This window comes from Peromyscus eremicus, chromosome 5, assembly GCF_949786415.1.
Source record: "Peromyscus eremicus chromosome 5, PerEre_H2_v1, whole genome shotgun sequence".
Taxonomy (NCBI): Eukaryota; Metazoa; Chordata; class Mammalia; order Rodentia; family Cricetidae; genus Peromyscus; species Peromyscus eremicus.
In genome coordinates this window covers 20,137,844-20,157,960 of record NC_081420.1, presented here as the reverse complement: position 1 = coordinate 20,157,960, position 20,117 = coordinate 20,137,844, and the positions used below count along the sequence as shown (strand labels likewise).

The 20,117-nt window shown below is 39.8% G+C and overlaps 1 protein-coding gene across 1 annotated transcript in view; it reads right to left on the bottom strand.

The window, feature by feature from the left end:
• Ranbp9 (RAN binding protein 9) overlaps positions 1 to 20,117 on the bottom strand; it is a 94,291-nt gene that overhangs the window by 59,350 nt on the left and 14,824 nt on the right. The window contains exon 2 of the mRNA XM_059263112.1: positions 16,091 to 16,202. Within this exon, the coding sequence (XP_059119095.1) occupies positions 16,091 to 16,202 (112 nt within the window). The remainder of the gene's footprint in view (positions 1 to 16,090; positions 16,203 to 20,117) is intronic.

Sequence of the window (20,117 nt, the reverse complement as noted above, 5' to 3'; positions counted from 1 at the left end):
GCATCTTCTGAGGCCAGGACAATATGGCACCATCCCTGAAGTGGCCTTCGCAATCCGGAAAAGGTATAGTGCCCTTTTCTTTGAAGGCAGCTGAACAGGCAGTGGGCTTCTGATGTGCAGTGGAACAGCAGCTGAAACAGTTATTCTTGAAAAGTAATTAAGCTCACACCTCTCAATAGTAGGATGGCATTTAATAGAGGGATGTGGAGAAGAACAGGATGCTGAGATGAAGCCACATATACACATAGCCAAGAAGAATGGACAGCTGAATTCAAAAAACATCAACAATTTCCAGAATTTAAAATCCTGAATCATGACATGACACCAGTGGAATTCAGGTGTTTCTGGTACATGGACTGCTCTCACCCAATGTGAGGTTGAACTGTTGACCTTGTGTACATCCTACTTCACAAATGAGTCTGTCAGATACACTAAGCCTATAGGCTGAAGATGATGCCCCACACTGCGGAGAAACCTCAGATGACTGTCCAGGCAGCTGGTTGTTTCTGTTTCCAATTTTTTGGAAGTTGCTTGCATGTACTTCCTGTTTTTATTTTTGTTAGCTAATATTATTTCCTTCTTGGGTCTCTGAGGGAGTTGAAGATTAGTTATAGTTGAAGATTAATTAGGATAGAAAGTAAATTAGATACAATAGGATAGATAATGGAATTATTTTCTCTGAATTTGTCAAATACAAATGGACTAGACATTGTTTAGGTATTTATTACTTGTATATATTGTATATAGTTATTGTACTTTTGTATATAGTTTTTCTTATGTTAGTTATAAGCTTTTTCCTTTTTTCTTTTTATTAAAATAGAAAGGGGGAAATATGGTGATATTTTATTTGTATTGAAATGTTATTTGTATGTTAATAAATAAAGTTGCCTAGGGGTCAGAGCTATTAGCAAGCCATAGGAAAGCCAGGCGGTGGTGGCGCATGCCTTTAATTCCAGCACTTGGTAGGCAGAGCTAGGTAGATCTCTGTGTGTTCAGGGATACAGCCAGCATTGAAGACACATGCCTTTAATTTCAATACCAACCATAGAAGACCTGGAGGTCTGTACAGACAGGCAGTGACGAGGTGGTCATGTGGTTAGGTTTACAACCAATGAGAAGGCAGAACCGAAAGTCTTTATAAAGACTTTAACACAGGAAGTAGCTCTCTTTCGGAGAGGTAGGACCACCACAGGAGGAAGGGTAAGGTTTTAGCTCTTAGCTCTGACCTCTTGGCTTTCTTCTTTGCATTGGTTCTGTGTTTCTTATTTAATAAGACGGTTGGTTACATCTATAACACAATCTTGAACAAAACTGGAAAATTTACACTTCCCAGTTTCAAAATTTACTACAAAATACAGCAGTCAAGAAGAAATACTCCTATATTTGGACTTAAGAGATCACTGCAATAGAATTCAGAATCCAGAAATTAGCATCTAATCTATGTTAAGATGACTTTTTTTTTCTCTGCTTGTCTTTGGTTTTGTTAAGATAGGATTACACGTAATGAGGCTAGTCCCAGATTCCTTATATGGCTGAAGCTGGCCCTGAACTCCTCCTGCATCTACTTCCTAAGTATTGAACTGTAGGTGTGTGCACTGTGCTCAGCACTATGGTAAAGTGATCACTGACAGCAGGAAGACGTTAGTTCAACAGGGAAAAACAACCTCTAAACAAAGCGCTTAAACAATTGCATGTGCACTCAGAGAAAAATGAACTCAAATGAGGTAGAAAATAAATGAGGAGCTGAAAGTATAAAATTCTCAAGCACTGAACAAAGTCTTTGGGGCTTTGTCTTAAGCAATGTTCTCTTAGATCTAACATCTAAAGCAGGAGCAACAAGAGAAAAACAGACTTCATAAGAATAAATTTTTGTGTGTGCTGTTAATCCAACTCCTATGAAACCTTCAAGATTTACTTACCTGGGTTTCTAGCACCCAGAAATTTGTATCTAGATTCCAACAAGAAGTCATGGAAAGGGCAAGAAAAAGTACAGTCTGAAGAGCAAACCAAGTGTCAACCCAACTAAGATGGGACAGATGCTGAACGTTCAGACAGGGAGTTTAAAAACAGCTGATTAATGTGCTAAGGGCTACAAGGAGACTCTGAACTCCACATCAGACATCGAAAATGAAGAATGTCTCTGTTGAGCTATCAGTAGAACCAAGGAAAGAATTTGTGAGCATGAAGATGGTCATGAAGACTTCCCTAACTGAAATGCCATGGGGAAAACTATTTAAAAAAAAAAAAAAAGTAGACACACATACAAAAGCTAATATCCAATATCTAAGCAGCACAAGAATGCAGGCTGCCACAGGGCGGGCACACAGCCCACATTGAAGGATACAGCGTTAAGGAACAAATCCCACCAGGACCTCCTTGGGTGTGGCTAGGATCTTAAAAATAATTTCAGAGTGAGTCAGTATGAAGCCAAGTTGGGTTCTTTTTTTTTTAAGATTTATTTATCTATTATGTATACAGAAGAGGGTGCCAGATCTCATTACAGATGGTTGTGAGCCACCATGTGGTTGCTGGGAATTGAACTCAGGACCTCTGGAAGAGCAGTCGGCGCTCTTAACCTCTGAGCCATCTCTCCAGCCCTATTTTTTTTTTTTCGAGACAGGGTTTCTCTGTGTAGTTTTGCATCTTTCCTGGAACTCACTTTGTAGACCAGGCTGGCCTCAAACTCACAGAGATCCGCCTGCCTCTGCCTCCCGAGTGCTGGGATTAAAGGCATGCGCCGCCACCACCCGGCGCAAGTTGGGTTATTGAAAGATAAAGAGCAAGAGACAATGTACTTGTTAGATTAAAGCAAGGGCTTGAGAGTTGCCTATATAAACAATAGCTACTCATAGGACTTGGTGGCTTTTCAAACATTAACACTGCTTAAAAGCTGTGATTTACAACCAGGTTCAAAGTTTCAAAAGCCCTCATCTTCCTGCTTTTAACTGCTGAGGCATTTCTCCAGTCCATTTTTGGTTTTATTTGTTTCTAGAGACGGGGTCTCACTATGTATCCCTAGCTAGGCTTGGAACTTACTACATAGACCAGGCTGGTCTCAAACTCATGAAGATTCACCTAGCCTTTGCCTACCAAGTGACAGGATTAAAGGAGTGTGCCACCACACCTGGTACATTTGAGTCAGGCAGGCAGGCAGGCAGGCAGACAGACAGACAGACCGACCATGCCAGCATGTGTGGTGATATATTATGTACACTAATAAAATCTGCCTGAAGATCAGAGAACAGAACAAGCCACTAGATTAAACCTAGATGATGCCAGGCAGTGGTGGCACACATCTTTAATCTTAGCACTTGGGAGGCAGAGATCAGTCTGGATCTCTTTGAGTTCAAAGGCACCTTGGACTACATGAGATTGACTCAGTCTAGGAGAGAAACAGTCAGGCAGTGGTGACACACACCTTTAATCCCAGTACTGGGAAGCACACACGCCTTTAATCCCAGGAAGTGATGGCTGGGTGGAGAAAGGTATATAAGTCGTGAGGAGACAGAATCTAAAGCCTTTTCAGCTGAGGAACTTCTTTCAGCGAGAAAACCTTTTCAGGCTGAGGAGTTGGTGAGGTAAGAGGTGGTGGCTGTGGCTTGTTCCTTTGTCTCTCTATCTTTCAGCATCTATCCCAGTATGAGGCTCTAGGTTTTTATTAAAAGACCTCTTAACATTCGAGTTACAAGCACGTTCACACGGAGGTTAGAGTACAACTTGTGGGAGTTGGCGCTCCTTCCACCAAACCGCTCCAGAGAGTGAACTCGCTCAGGCGCTCAGGCTTGGCAGCAAGCACCTTTACCCACTCAGCCATCTCACCTGTCAGCAGCTCCATTCTTTACCAACTCGTTTTTCCATACAGCCCCAAGTACTACTCCTCAATCATCCTAAATCACTTCAACTAAGTACCAAGTCATTTATTAAAAGCATGAAGACCAAGGACAAATTACTTTTCCTGACTTTGGAAGATTACTCTCACCTGAGTCTAGCAGAAGCAAACAAATACTCCACATATTTGAGGTAAATATACTACTTTTTGTTAAAAAAAAAAAAAAAGAAACATCACTTCAAGTAATAAATATAACAAAATGCAAATAGCATGTCAAGATGAGGTCATACAATGTTAAAAGTTATAATAGAAAATTATGGGTATCTTTAAGACAGTATTAAAAGGGAATTTTCCCTGAACTCTTAATCTTATATTAAAATCAACATGTAAGCAGTGGTACACAATAACATTTGTTTATTTTTGTTTTTCAAGGCAGGGTTTCTCTGTAACATCCCTGGCTGTGCTGGAATTTGGAGATCCTCCTGCCTCTGATTCCTGAGTGGTGGGATCATAGGCATGCTCTACCATGCCTGACTAAAAATAACATATTTTTAAAGTTTCTCTTTTGTGACCCCAAGACACCTTAAACTCTATTTCTCTGACTAATGTTAAAATCAGTTTGAATAGAGAAAAACAGGATAATAAAATAAAACACAAGAGTTCAAGGCCAGCCTAGTCTACAAAAACGAGTTCCAGGATAGCTAGAGCTACTCAGAGAAACCCTGTCTCAAAATACAAAAAAGAAAGAGAGAGAGAGAAAAGAAAATATAACACAAAATGTCAGCATAGTTATTTTGGGTTATAGAACCATAGGGATTTTCTTTTTTTCTTTAAGACTTATTTATTATGTGGACAATGTTCTGCCTACATGTATGCCTGCAGGCCAGAAGAGGGCACCAGATCTCATTACAGATGGCTGTGAGCCATCATGTGGTTGCTGGGAATTGAACTCAGGACCTCTAGAAGAGCAGCCAGTGCTCTTAACCTCTGAGCCATCTCTCTAGCACCGCTGTCCCCCCTCCCCCCACACACATAGGGGTTTCAAGAACATCTATGCTGAGCACAGAGCATGAGGCCCAAGTTCGATGGCATTATCATCACCACAGTAACAAATATTTATGCTCTTTTCTGTCTCACAAGATGTTAATTTCCTCCTTTGAATTAAGAATGCTAATGCCTTATAACTGAAGAAAAATTAAAAAGCAGTATTTGTTATGTATAAAATTACTGATACAGCAAGAATTGAACTGCAATTCAAGTGTATTGAAGATATGCAACTGGAGAATATTTAAGGAATATGCTGGTTTTGTGTCTCCAAGTCACTTTTCACACATTAACTAAGCGTCTTATTAAAGAATTCATCTTGCGCTCCAACAAAAATGCACCCTCCATCCTCCTTCCTTAATCCATTCAAAATGAAGGTAGCAAGAGCAATCTAGAGATTCCCAATTAAATTTCTAACATCATTCATCACAGAAATAGACCCTTATAACAAGAACTTTAAGTACTTGAAGAAAGAAATTGAAGAAGATATGAGAAAATGGAAAGATCTCCCATGCTCATGGATAGGTAGAACCAACATAATAAAAATGGCAATCTTACCAAAAGCAATCTACAGATTCAATGCAATCCCCATCAAAATCCCAACACAATTCTTCACAGACCTCGAAATAACAATACTCAACTTCATATGGAAAAACAGAAAACCTTGGATAGCTAAAAACAATCCTTTACAATAAAGCAACTTCTGGAGGCAACACCATCCCTGACCTAAAGCTCTACTAAAAACAGGTTGGTATTGGCATAAAAACAGAACTGACTAGAAATCTCAAAAGAAGGAGCTGCCTCCACCGTCTGGAAAGTTCTATCTCATAGCAGTCAGAATGTCTATCATCAAGAAAACAAGTGATGGCATGGATACTGGGAAAGGATGACACTTAGCCACTGCTGATGACAGTGTAAACTGGTGTAGTCACCATGGAAATCACTGTCTTAAAAAATGAAAAGTCAACACACACTATGCCCAAAGGACTCCATAACACACATGAGAGACACTTGTGCATCCACTGCTGCTCTATTCAAAATAGCCAGGAAACAGGATCAGCCTGAATGTCCCTCAAGAGATGAACAGATTTTTTTAAATGTGGTACAAATACACAATGGAATCTGATTCAAACAAGGAAAATAAAAATGCAGGAAATGGAGGGAACTGTAAAGCTGTATTAAATGAGGTAACTCTAGCTCAAAAGACAAACACCACATGTTTGCTTTCATATGTAGATGTTAGCTTTTAATTTTTATATATGTGCATTTATGTGGAGTATTACAGAAGGGGGTCCATGAGCGACATAAAAAGAAACTTCGTAGGAGAGGATCAAGGAAGGTAGTAGAACACACAGACACAAAGTAAAAAGAGGACTACTGGGAACGTAAAATATGGGGGTGGGGCAGGAAGCTGGATAAAGAAACCTAGTATTTTAAATGCTAATTAAATAAAATTACGTAAGTTTTGGTTTTGTGAGGTTTTTTTAGTTTTTGTTTTCAAATAGGGTTTCACTATGTAGCCCTGGCTAGCCTAGAATTCGTTTTGTGGACTAGGATGGCCTTGAACTCACAAATACCTGCCTGCCTTTGCCTTCCAAGTGCTGGATTAAAAGTGTGCACCACGACACCTGGCCCTAACTATAATCACTAGAGCTGGTTAGATGGCTCAGTGAGTGATGGTTCCTGTCACCAAGCCTGAGGACTGAGTTCAATCACTAGGGCCCACATGGTAAAAGAAAACCTACTTTGTGGGCTATCTGCTGGTCTCTAGGCACACACAGTGGCACACATGTGCCCACATACATGTACACACACACACATATAAATAAATGTAATTTTTTTAAAGGGTAAAGATATTTCAGAGTAAAAAGGGCTGAATGACCAATAAAAATGTGGGCTGGCAAGATGGCTAAGTGGGTAAAGTCCCTGTAACCAAACTATCTGCATTCAATCTCTAGGACCAATGTGGTAGAGAGAGCAAATTCCCTCAAGGTGCGCTCTGACCTCTTCCCGCATAGGACATGGCATGAATGTACACACACATATACACAGACTAAATGCAACAAAATTATTTTATTATTTTTTTAAAATGTTCATACTTGACCATATACATTTCCCCTCCCCCAACTCCCTTCCAGAACCTTACCCTCGCCCACCCAACTTCATGTTCTCTCTTAAAACAAAAAACCATGGAGTCCTTTTTATGTTGTCTAACTACTTCTGAGGGTGCAATCTGCCTTGGAGTGTGACTGATAGACTTAGTGTCATTCACTGAAGAAAACCGACTTTTTTCAACCCCTTCCTAGCAGATATCAATTGTGAACATTTCTTGGTTAGGTGTAGGACTGTGTGTCCACATCCACTTCTCCACACTACAATTTTATCTGGCATAAACTTTGTACAGATCTTGTGCATGCTATACTATCACAGTCTCTGAGTTCATATACGCAATAAAAATTCTTTTTACTTTACGTCGGGCAGCGGTGGTGCATGCCTTTATTCCCAGTACTCGGGAGGCAGAGCCAGGCGGATCTCTGAGTTCGAGGCCAGCCTGGTCTATAGAGCAAGACTCAGGACAGGCACCAAAACTGCACAGAGAAACCCTGTCTCAAAAAAAAAAAAAAAAAAAAAAAAAACCCAATTTTTAAAAAACATATATAAGAGCGTGGTGGTGGTGGTGGTGGTGGTGGTGGTGGTGGTGGTGGTGGTGGTGGTGGTGGTGGTGGTTCACACCTTTAATACCAACACTCGGGAGGCAGAGGCAGGTGGAACTCTATCGAGTTTGAGGCTAGCCTGGTCTACAGTGCTAGTTCCAGGACAGCCAAGAACACATACACACAGAAACCCTGTTGGGGGAGGGGGATGGAGGAGGCACAGAAACCCATCCAAAAAACAAACAAACGTATACAAAGAAGTACCTAAACCCCACAGCTTACGATTTACCCATTCAAATTGTGCAGTGTTCACAGTTCTAGTGATGGACAGAAGAAAAGACTACTCCCTCGTGTTGGCTCAGGTAATATATTTATAGACGTTTTGTATTTTTGTACACTCCAGATACACAGTACACAAACACACAAATCCTCTCAAGAAGCTTTGATTCTCTTTAGCCATTCATTGTGATGTCTATCCCCAGCATCTTTAGCAAATCCAGCTCAACCCCCAACCCAAACACCTCTTCTTAAACCTTACTAAAAATAAAAATATATAAATCTCTCATTTGGCCCAAGTCTCTTATCTTACAGATTTCATTCCTTCTTTACCCAGCCTGAACTAAAACAATCCATTTACATATTCCCTCATCAGTGATCTCAACTGAGACTGTTTTTCAAGGTTACCGTAATTCCTCATTCTATATCAAGCACACAATTCAACCTTCTTCCCTTACCAACTGAGTACAGACAAGCACCTTGTATATGTGAACTGCTGACACAACAAATTTACGGCTTTGCTACTTATTTAATTTATTTATTTATTTACTTACTTATTTACTATTTATTTATTTTGAGACAGGGTCTCACTATGTAGTTCTGCCTGGCTGGGAACTCACTATGTAGATGAGGCCTAGCCTTGAACTCAGCCTCTGTCTCTCTTAAAGGCAAAGGTGATCACCACAATACACATTTCAAATTCATGGTTTCTAATTTCATAAGTCAAGATTTTTGCTTCTCTGATCAGTGAACATTTACCATCTGTCTAGATGTGGTAGTTTGAATGTAATTGGCCCCTATAAGCTCAAAAGGAGTAGCACTATTGGGAGGTGTGGCTTTGTTGGAGTAGGTATGGCCCTGTTGGAGGAAATGTGTCCCTGTGTGGGTGGGCTTTGAGACCTCATATAAGCTCAAGGCACACCCAGTGTCTCAGACCACTTCTTTGATGCCTATGGGTCAAGATGTAGGACTCTCACTTCCTTCTCTAGCACCATGATGATAACAAACTAAACCTCTAAAAATGTAAGCCACCCCAATTAAATGTTTTTCCTTTATAAGAGTTGCTGTGATCATGGTGTCTCTTCACAGCAACAGAAACCCTAACTAAGACACTAGGTATGGAACAAAAGAAAGCTTTGAGATAGACAAATATATATATATAATATATATATATATTATATATATATATTGTTTCCTCTAGTGTCGACACTAACAAGAAAGCAGATCTTAAACACAGTAATTAGGACTATGCTATAACAAAATCTATGAAGGACAAAAAAGCACAGGATGGGGCGAGGTCAATTACCAAGGAGCCTGATGTGGTTTGGAGGTGGAAAGACTGTCAGATAAGCTTCCAAAGTAGCAATACTTAAGTCTAATCAATTCCAGTCTAGGTCCTAATTTTTCACTTTGTTTAATCACACTACTACCTATTTAGTTCTCTAAGCCAGAGACCTGGGAGTCACCATCCTTCCTTCTCTTCTCGGCTACCTCGACCACTATTCACTTCTTAAATTTTGCAAGGTGTACTAGTCCGGTTTCTCTGTACTAGTCCGGTTTCTCTGGAGTCACAGAACTTATGAAATGAATCATTTAAGATATATAGAAAGGGGATTTACTGGGATGACTTACAGGCTGCAGTCCAGCTAATCCAACAATGGCTAGCTGTGATCAGTCTCATGAGGCTGGATGTCTCAGCTGGTCTTCTGTATATGCTGGAATCCCAAATGCTAGCCAAATCCAATGCCAGCAAAGGAATGGATGTGCTAGCAAGGTAAGGGCAAGCAGGCAAATCTTCTATGTCCTTCTATAGACTTCCAGCAGAAGGTATGGCCCAGATTAAAGGTATGTCTTCCTGCCTTAAAATCCAGACCAAAGGTGTGTGTCTTCAATCTCAAAGGTCCAGACTAAAAGTGGACTCACCCAGTTCAAACCAAACAGAAAACCTCTCACGGGTATGTCCTCCAGATATAGTAAAACTGACAACCAAGAATGGCCATAACATGTCATAGAATATACTGGTCAACACCACACAGCACACAAATGTATCACCTACAATGGCATGCAATGATCGTATGTGAGGATCCTACTACAAAATCACAGAAGGATAAATTTCTAAGAACGTATTACTGTCACTGATAGATGCATGACTTGTAAACAACTTTACTAAAGTCCTACTATACAGATTAAAACCTCAATATTGTGTTACAACTATTTTCATATGTTCCATAACTTCAGAGAAGACTACTAATAACACAAATCCACCCATATCACTGCCTTGTATTTAAAACTAGCACCTGAGAGGTAATATCAAGGCCTATTAGCATTAGATACTTCTCCATGGTCTTCTCTAGGCAACAATCACTATGCTGAGGCCCCTGCTCAACAGTAGCACAGCAGCAGAGGTACAGTGCTTGCTGGGTACCAGTTCAGCTGTTACCAACAGCATCAATGAGTCATGAGTTGCCATGAACAGGACACTCTAATAAATGTATCAAATGCATTATTTAAGTTAGTCCCATGAGGTCAGCAGTACTGTTTCCTTTTCAGGACTAAGACTGAAATCGTTTACTGAAAGTACAAAATCACAGAGCCAGTGAATAGCAGAGGCAAGATTTAAATGTCCACTATGCTTCTTGACAAAAAGTAACCGGCTTGTAAAACAGGAATTTACCTTTAAAATCACACACCATGTCGGGCGGTGGTGGCGCACGCCTTTAATCCCAGCACTCGGGAGGCAGAGCCAGGCGGATCTCTGTGAGTTCGAGGCCAGCCTGGGCTACCAAGTGAGTTTCAGGAAAAGGCGCAAAGCTACACAGAGAAACCCTGTCTCGAAAAAACCAAAAAAAAAAAAAAAAAAAAAATCACACACCATCTAGAATAGGATACCCAAGAAGCTTGTCTACCACGGGGTGTAAAGATGGCTGAAGAACAGAGGAGCCAGATCCAGGCATTTGCCTGTTTGCTCTTCTGCAGTGCTGGATGTTACGAAGTCTATCCTGATCACCATCGTCTTCCAACAACTAGTCTGCACTTCTTCAGTTTGTTCATCTGTGTTACTACTATACTTTCTTACACTAGATTTCATTATTTATTACATGTCCATTTCTTCCCTTTCCTATAAATTTCTGGACAGTAGGGACAGGGCGATGTCTAGAGCCCTGTCTTCATCCTTGTCAAGCCTTATTAGTCTTAACTCTTATCCCAGTTTGTGGTAATCAACACAGAAACTTCTTCCTCCCTTTTCATCCCTACTGCAATCTACTCCTCGGCCACACTCTTTCCAGCTACCTTGTACACTGCCATTACACATGGTACTCTTTCCCTAGTTCCCAGTTGGTTCTGCTGAATATGGATATCCTCTCCCTTTCCTACTAACAATAAAGAAGATTCGCTATTACCTATAGAGTTTTTAGAGTTGCCATCAGGGTTCTCTCATATCTACGTCCATTCTTTCTTCTGTCTGTTTCCATTACAATCCCCTAAAGTCCCAGGAGCACTGAGCCATAATGATTCTGCCAAAAACCACGTGGATTCATACTCTACCCAAGACTACCTTAGTCATTAACCACCTTGTGGAATATTTTTCTCCAACAAAGCCTCTCAAATTCTTACTAATATTAAAGTGCTAGCACATACTACTTCCTTGATACACGGTTTTCTTGAGCCAGAATTACTTCAGTTCCCCCATTTATGATCTCAATCTTCATTCAATATACACTGTCTTAGAGTTTTTTGCATGACTGCTCTGTCCTACCCCACTGTACTTGCTAAATACAGTTTCTACTGCATGTCAGAAAGCCCACTAGATAACCATGAATAAGTAAGACAACATGAATAGAGTAATGCTGCTTAGGCTCACGGAACTTCTAACCATGTACCCAATAGACATTAAGTTGCTAACCATGATTCTCACTTATGTTACTTTCTCTTTGCTCACAGCTTCCTCTGTGAGCACTCATTTGTTGATAACAGCCAACAGGAACTAGGAGGTAGTACCCTTCTAGTTTCGTTTTTTAAATCAGTGTAAACCGATGTGTCTACACATGGGTTTGTGCACTTGAGTCAATGCCTGAGCAGGCCAGAAGAGGGTGCTGATACCCATGGAGCTGGAGTTACAAGGCAGTTGTGAGCTACCCATTAGGGTGCTCAAATTGAAGTGGGGACCTCTGCAAGGGCAGTACATGCGCCTAACTGCTGAGCCACCTCTCCAGCCCCAGGCCTTCTGGTTTTTTCATCTTCTCAAAGCTAGATAGGAAACTTTCTTTTCTACTCTTCACAAAACATAGCTTCTAAAGTTAATAAGCATAAAAGGAACACCTTGAGAGTATATTATTACCAGCAGGAAAACTGAGGAATAGAATACAGACTGAAGCACGTGCCAATTCTTCCAGAATCACTGTCAAACAGTGGTATCAATATTTTCTTTGAAGAGTTAAAAATATCATATGCATAATAAATTATAACTAAAAGTTCTCAAATAAAATGTTATTATCTCTCACAGTTTGAATTAACTGTTTCTCTGCTACCTCTGTGTCTATTAGCATGCATAATTTAAAGCTTGAATGAAATTCCTGAGCTGAAAGTACATTCAGAAAAAAATATTTTTACAAATTTTTTACCAGCCATTGATCAATATTAAATACACAAAGTGAAGATATACCCCTTAATATGTCTCCTAAAAATATGGTCATGTACATAACACAATTTAATTTTTTGTTATGAAATCTGTTCAAATTTTATTTTTAAATTTAAAAAATTGACAGGTTACTGCTCAGATAATTTGTCCTTATAAATTAATTTTCTGAATATGCATAAAATTATGCTCAGTTTAAAAAAAGCTAACTCAGAAAATTAACTCTATTCTTTCATGTAGTAAAATTAATTTCCTTCAAGCCTTATTCTCTGGGCAGAAAAAAAAATACCCCTCATAGTCATGCTCCTAACTTTCTTTCCTCAGCAGACCTAGAAACGATGCCCAGGGCATAGGCAACACAGCCTTTACACACACACACACATACACACATACACACACACACACACACACACACACACACACACACACACACACACGGTACTTTTAACACCACACCTCCTGCTCTCTCTCACTCTGTCCAAAGAGGCAATCACAATAAACCCGTCATTTCATGAGTAAACTTGTCAATGACAATTTTTCTAGAAAACTAAGATCTTGGATTCAAATAATTTTACCTGTCCTATTCTTAAACACGGTCTAAAGAAAACTCTTTAAAGTGAAATAAACAAACAGATAGGCAAACATCTCTCCCAGAAAACTGGGGAGTGGATAAGTGAACTAGTTTGCTCATCCATGCCATCAACAACAAAGGGGTCTGTTCTCCAATATATGCTGTAGCAGGACTGCATCTCATATGCATTATGCTAAGTTGAAGATGCCACCTTAAAGGACTACTTAAGTAGAATGATTCTGTTTATATACCATTTTAGAAATGGGGGAAGTAGAGACAAAAACCATTCAATTACTCACTTGAATGCACTTGAAACTGGAAATAATCCCTACCCTTAAATCATTGGCACACAGACAATTGAAGAGTATGTGCGTCATCATTAGACTGATCAAAATGTAAAGGAGACAATATTCTTTTGGGAAAGAGGCAGTGACACACAAAGAAGATAGCCCAAAGCTAGGACTTTAAAAGCTGATCAGTTGAAATGACAAATACGAAGAGGAAACAGGAAGCTAACTCTGGGGGAAAGGGAAAGGGAAACCATAAAGAACTAAAAAACCCTAAGCCCACATGTGCAGAAAGTGTCAAGAAAGTGTCGTATAGATGAAGAGCAGATAAGAATTAAGAATCAGCCATTTGGAAAAACCAGACATCATTACAACAGTGAGAAACCATGAGAACACTGAGAATAAGGACAAAGTAATTATGGCATATGTTTATATATAAAAATGTCACAGTGGTTTGTATACTTTACCAAAATAATTTTTAAAGAAGTGGAAAAAAATAACAACAAAAAAAAAAATTAAAACCCTGACAACACAAGATGTGCCACTGAGGCAGATCAAAAGGAATATTCTCACTGTTGGTGGAAGTGCAAATTAGTCCAGCTTCTTTGCAAAAATAACCTCACAGTTCCTTATATAAAGCTAAAAATATGTTTTAACTACAATTTGGCAATCTTGTTCCTAGATATTTACCCAAGTGAAATGAAAACTTGCATTTACAGAAAAACTTGTACATATAAATGTTGATAATGGTTATATTTGTAATCATGAAAACCTAACCCTTGGGGAGTGGGTTGCATACTGGTTTGATCTTCCATACCCTCAGCAATAAAAAGGGCTGTTTTCCCAAAACATGCAGCAGTAAGGATAGCTCTTGAATTCATCACATGTTATACAGAGCAGATGCTGGCAGACTTTAGAAGGCTACATATTATGATTTCATCTATATGCCATTCTAGAAATGGCAAAAGATAGGCAAAAACCCCATCAGTGGTTGCCAGGCTGGAGATAGGAAAGGGTCATCTACCAAGGGACAGAGAGTGAGGGAACTAATTTACACACTAGTTATAGTGGTTATGACTACACATATTTATAAAAACTCACAGAACTCTATACCAAAAGGGACCAGATTTACTATATGCAAAACATACATAATTTTAAACATAAAAGGGAAAGAACGGTGAGCAATCCTAGCTACATACAGGTAAGAATGAACAACTGCATAGGATCCAATCACACCATAAAGGACTCTGGTAAAAAGTTTCATATTTTGGCCTCAAAGCATATGTTCCAGATGTTCTTAAGGAAGAGACAGAGCCAAGTCAGGTCTAAGGCACTGTTAACAGTTATAAACATGGAGCATCTGCGAGGTAATTACCAACTACCCAGGAACTCCAGAGATGAACTACCAAGACCCATCCAACTAAGGGAGATGACGTGGAGACAACAAGGCTAAGATACAGACGGGAATTTCTCAAGTTTCTACCAACAGTGAAAACACTACCCCAACTGGTTTTGAGAAAGGCATTTCAACAGGCTAAACTGAATGGCTGTGGAAAATCTCAGCAGATGTACCTGACTGCAGCTCAAGGGAACAAGTGAGACACAGCACTAGATTTAAGGCTCAGGGTACCTGCACCCAAGAAAATGTGAGGTGGAGACGATTCACAGATGGAATACATAGAATGAAAGCTATAGAGAACCCTGGGGATCACCACGAGCAATGCCAGCATTATGGAGCTGAGTAAGTTGAACAGACAACTACAGAGTTAGGCCAACGTCTCTCTCAGAAGCTTTCGCTTGGGAATCTCTGGTTTTATGGTTTGTTTGATGATGTTGGCAAAATAGGCAGTTAAAAAGCTGTCACTGTAGTAGCCCAAGCCTTCCCCTTCTCCTTTCAGTATTCCCAGCACTGATTATATTCAGCAAAGTGAAGAATAATGTACTGGACATGTCTGTTAATTAAATACAGGTACATCAACAAGAGGGATTCAAATACAGGTCAGCTTACCTGAAGAGCCCAAGATCTTGATGGCTAGAAAAATGACCCTAGGTTGCTTAAAGGGCTTTCAAATATCCCAATGAAGTGTAAGAAAATACTGTGACTTTAGAGAATCAGTTCTTAACTAGGAATATGCACCAAAATTCCCCATGCACCTTTCTCAAAATGCCTACATCTTTAACAAAGCTCTACTTCTAAAATTCTAATTCAGAGTATTTTAGTTAAGGCCTAAACTATATTTTAAGAAATGGTTCTGACGTACACACATATCACACACATGAATTCTAAGACTAAGAGCAATAAACAAAAGCTGGTTCCACAATCAACCAGAGAGTCTTCACTCTGAAGCTCCCATACCATACACTAACCTCCTAGGAAGATTCCTAATCAAGAACACACAAGCATCCATCTTCCAAGTATTAACTCAAACTCTAAACCCCACACCCTTTACAATACCTGCAAGTCACTTACTGGCTTTGGTTAACCAAGTGTTAGATCTAGCATCTTGGCAGAACTCAGAATAATGAGTCACTCTATTGCTTAAACCTCAACTCTCAGTTTTCATAATGAACCTGCCAGAAAGACTATTAAAATCATGAACTCAAGCTTTAGTTCAACTAGGACTTAACTAGAACCAGAATCAATCTGCTGTACTGTAATATTTAGAGTCTAGTTTTCCAAAACCAAGATTTAAGACTGCAACTTTCCAATTATATCACAAACATTTATGAATCATTTCAAATATAATTATACAGGAACAGAAAATTGTCATGCCCACCAAAATTTACACTTACCCATCTCTTCCCTTACTGACAATTTTTACTTCAAAATAATAAATCCCGCAGGCTGCTGGTATGGGATGCGTGGCTCGGACAGATGCTGCGTCTTTGGGGGTTTTCCCATGACCTGCACGGGAAACAAGAAGGAAAGAGCAAATGAGATTTTCTGCATCTTTTGGGGTTTTACCATGTCCTGCATGGGAAACAAGAAAGAAGGGCAATGAGATTTCAAGTGAAAATCCTAAACAATTCAAGAAAATAATGCACTTGAATGAAAATTACAAATAAATAAAGAGGTAATGAAACATTTATCATCACAATGAATCCAATATGCAAAACAGCTGAAACCAGCCAAAGACCTCTTTACACTAACTATCACTAGCTGAATTAAGAGTTCAGTGTCTGAACACACTGAGTCTGGCAGGAGCCCTCAATAAAAACTAAAGTTTTGGATTTTTTTTTTTAAAAAAAAAAGATGTATTCTTACTTTATGTGTGTTTGCCTGCAGTCCAGAGAGTGTTGGGTCCCTTGCAACTAGACTCACAGGCTGTTGTGAGGTTGCCATGTGGGTGCTGGGAACTGAACCCACATCCAGTACTACTGAGCCATCTCTCCAGTCCCCAAATTACAGTATTTTAAGGTAGGGTATATATATTTTAAGTTATTCTGGATTGGAAGCACATGAGAAAAGGATCTTCTATCAGATCTAAATCTTCATTTAATTTCTAACAATCTATACATTCTTCTGCAAAATGAACCACTTTTTAAACTAGAGGTATTTATATGATGGCATAATTTTAAATAAACTACATTAATAGGTAGATCTCAAAGAATTTATAATTCTGTTGATATATTCTTATCATTATTTCTTTTAAAAAAAAAAGACTAACTCACAATTCTTCAATGATAATCTATTGATAAGCACAGCTTTGTAATTTTTCCCCTTTTTTAGGAAAGGAAGTAACACAGTGCTATTGTTAACATTAGGGGCCATCTGTTGAGCACTGGCTTTTAAACTTTCTAAACTTGCCATTCCTGTACTCTAACCCCACAGGTTTCTATCACTCACAATTACCTTACTTACTTTATCAATTATTAACTCCTTCCTCAAGATTTATATATCCTGAAAGCTACTTTGTGAACAAAATGAGCACGTGAAAATATGTCCATAAGGTTACAAAGAAGCAGATAAAAAAATCGTCTCAGCAGTGGAGAGCACATACTCTTCCTTGCAGAGGACACATGGACTCACATGTAGATACCTACATACAGACACATACATATATACCTAACTAAAAACAAAAAACAAAAACCCAACAACTACAAATGAACAGACAGAGTTGGCAATAGTCCATCAGAAATGCTCAGAATGTGAGTTCAATCTCCACTCTCAGAAGGACTGCTTGAGAAACAGTCTTAATCACTACAATGTTCTAGATAGGTACATGTCACTCAGTACAAAACTGTCATTGGCCACCCTTCACGGGCAGTGGAGTTTTTGATCACAAAGTCACCGTGGCTGCTCTAAAACTTTCAAGTAAAAAATTGTACCTTATGACCTACAATACAACACAAATGAGGTATGTGTCTTAGCATTCACTTTACCAAATTACTAACATACACCTATCATTTAAATAGTTACATTTACACTTGAAATGTCAATTTAGTACATGTTCACTGGCCCAGAAAAATCCGAATGAAGCACATGGCCTCAGTTCGGCTACTCCTTTCCTCCCCCTGGTGGTGCTGGTAGTGGCAGGAATCAAAGCGGGGCCTCCCCTTCCCTTTCTATGACCAGGAAGACAAATGTTCTTATTACTGTATGCTTGTAGGATGTGTATGTATACGGCAAGATGGATGTGCCACCACACTCAGGAGTCAGCTCTCTCCTTCCACTGTGGGTCCTAAGGACTGAACTCAGCTTACCGGACTTGCACTTATTTCACCAGGTCCACCACAAAAACTTCTGACAAAGGCAAAAATAAGACTCAGCCCTGTGAGCACAGAGAACTAGGAAGCTAGCTAGGAAGACAAAAAAAGAAGCAGCAAAATGCAGCCTCCCCCCACAGCCCAACAATGTTAACATATGTAGGTAACAGATTTACACTGAGCTGCAAGAAAAAAATAACTGCACAAATATGCAAAACAGTCACGTGTATATGTGTGTTTATACTGTGCATGTGTGAAAATGTGTGCACTCATGTGGAGGCCAGAGATCACCTTGGGTATTGTTCCGAAGATGCCATCAACCCTGATGAAAAAGAGACTCTCACTAGCCTAGAATTCAACAGAGTAGGATCTGCTGGTTGGTCAGGGATATGTCAATCTGCATCCCTGGGGCTGGGATCACAAATGCACGCCGCCACCCACACAGCTGGTGTTTTAAAATGGGGCCTAAGGATCACACTCAGGCCCTCATGCTCGCGTGGTGTGCACCTCACCAACTGAGCTGTCTCCCCAACCCCAGTATGGTAACTACTTAGTAAACACACATGAACCCAACTGTGGTGACAGGGAAATAGCTTTTCAGTAAAATATACTCAACTAGTTAGACTACCTGATCATACAAAACTCATGCAAACTAAACTGCACATTTAAAAATTAGACAGTCAGAGTTGGGCCCTCTGCCTATGAGCTGTTGGCCAGGGAGACCTATATGGCCCCTAAAACAATACAGGCTATTTGCCATTGTTTTTGGTTGCCCACCAGAACTAGATGGTAAAGACTCTATTGCCAAAGACAAGCTTTAGTTATAGTATATAAAGAAACCATGTTGGAGCTGAGCTGGCAACTTCCTCCCTGATAACTAATGTTCACAGCGCCAAGGTGCTATGCAGGCTGCTGGAGGAGGAGTCATCAACAGTCTTACTCAACTGTGGACACTGTGTGCTATACTACTGGCCTGCCAGGAAAGTTATGCCTACTGGTGCAATAAACAGTAAAGGCCCCAACCACTCTGCTTGGGTTTGGGATCAGCTCACATCTAGTTCTATAAACCTGGTCAAAAGCCCATAGCTGAGGTCACAGGCTCTGGTGGGGAAGCTACGGCTATTGTTTTGTAAATGGACCATGATGTGCCTGTAAACTGAATTCTAAACATTTATGTCTACGCCCACAGACTAGTGCTGTTGTCAGCTTTGGTCAAAGAACTTTCTTTCCACAGTGGGTGGCAGTTACTGGTCCAAGTGTGAAGAATAAGTGACCGCTGAATTCTCATCTATAGTATCCTCTCAGGGGACATCAGAGAAGAGATGTGAGGAGAATGTTAAGAGCTAAAGGATGAAGTGGAGGATTGTGGAATGCTGTCTTCCAAGCAGGGCACAGCCAATACTTCTTGAACTCTCAGCAGACAGGATTATTTGCACAAGCTTGGGTCTGTCAACACTGTGTTTCATGTGAAGAATCTACAGGTAGTTCATGGCTATTAGGTGAAGGAGAGACATTTTCTTTTCTTTTCTTTTTTTTTTTTTTTTTTTTTTGGTTTTTCGAGACAGGGTTTCTCTGTGTAGCTTTGCGCCTTTCCTGGAACTCACTTGGTAGCCCAGGCTGGCCTCGAACTCACAGAGATCCGCCTGGCTCTGCCTCCCAAGTGCTGGAATTAAAGGCGTGCGCCACCACCGCCCGGCTGAGACATTTTCTTTAGTGGTATAGCCACTGGTAAGTTGTTCTTGCCCCTGTAAATAACCCATCACCCAAGATCTGTAAGCAACCCTAATGAAACTGAGTTACACGCACGCACGCACGGTGGTATGCACACACACAGACGCTCGCATGCACACAGTGGTAATAAAAAGGAGATTAGTTGAATAAAGGGGGGGTTAGTGGGAGTAGGACAGGAGAAAAGAAAACCCTGATGGAATTCTAAATCAATTATCTTATTATTGGGTTCTTAATATAAATAGTAAATTTTGGCAGTGACCAAAACTTATTTTAATTTACCAAAAATTTTATTCTAAATGAATAATAAAGTTTCTGGTAGTAGCCACAACTTCTAGGAGTAATCTCAAGATAGACTTAAGAAATAATAGTTTACATATCTAGT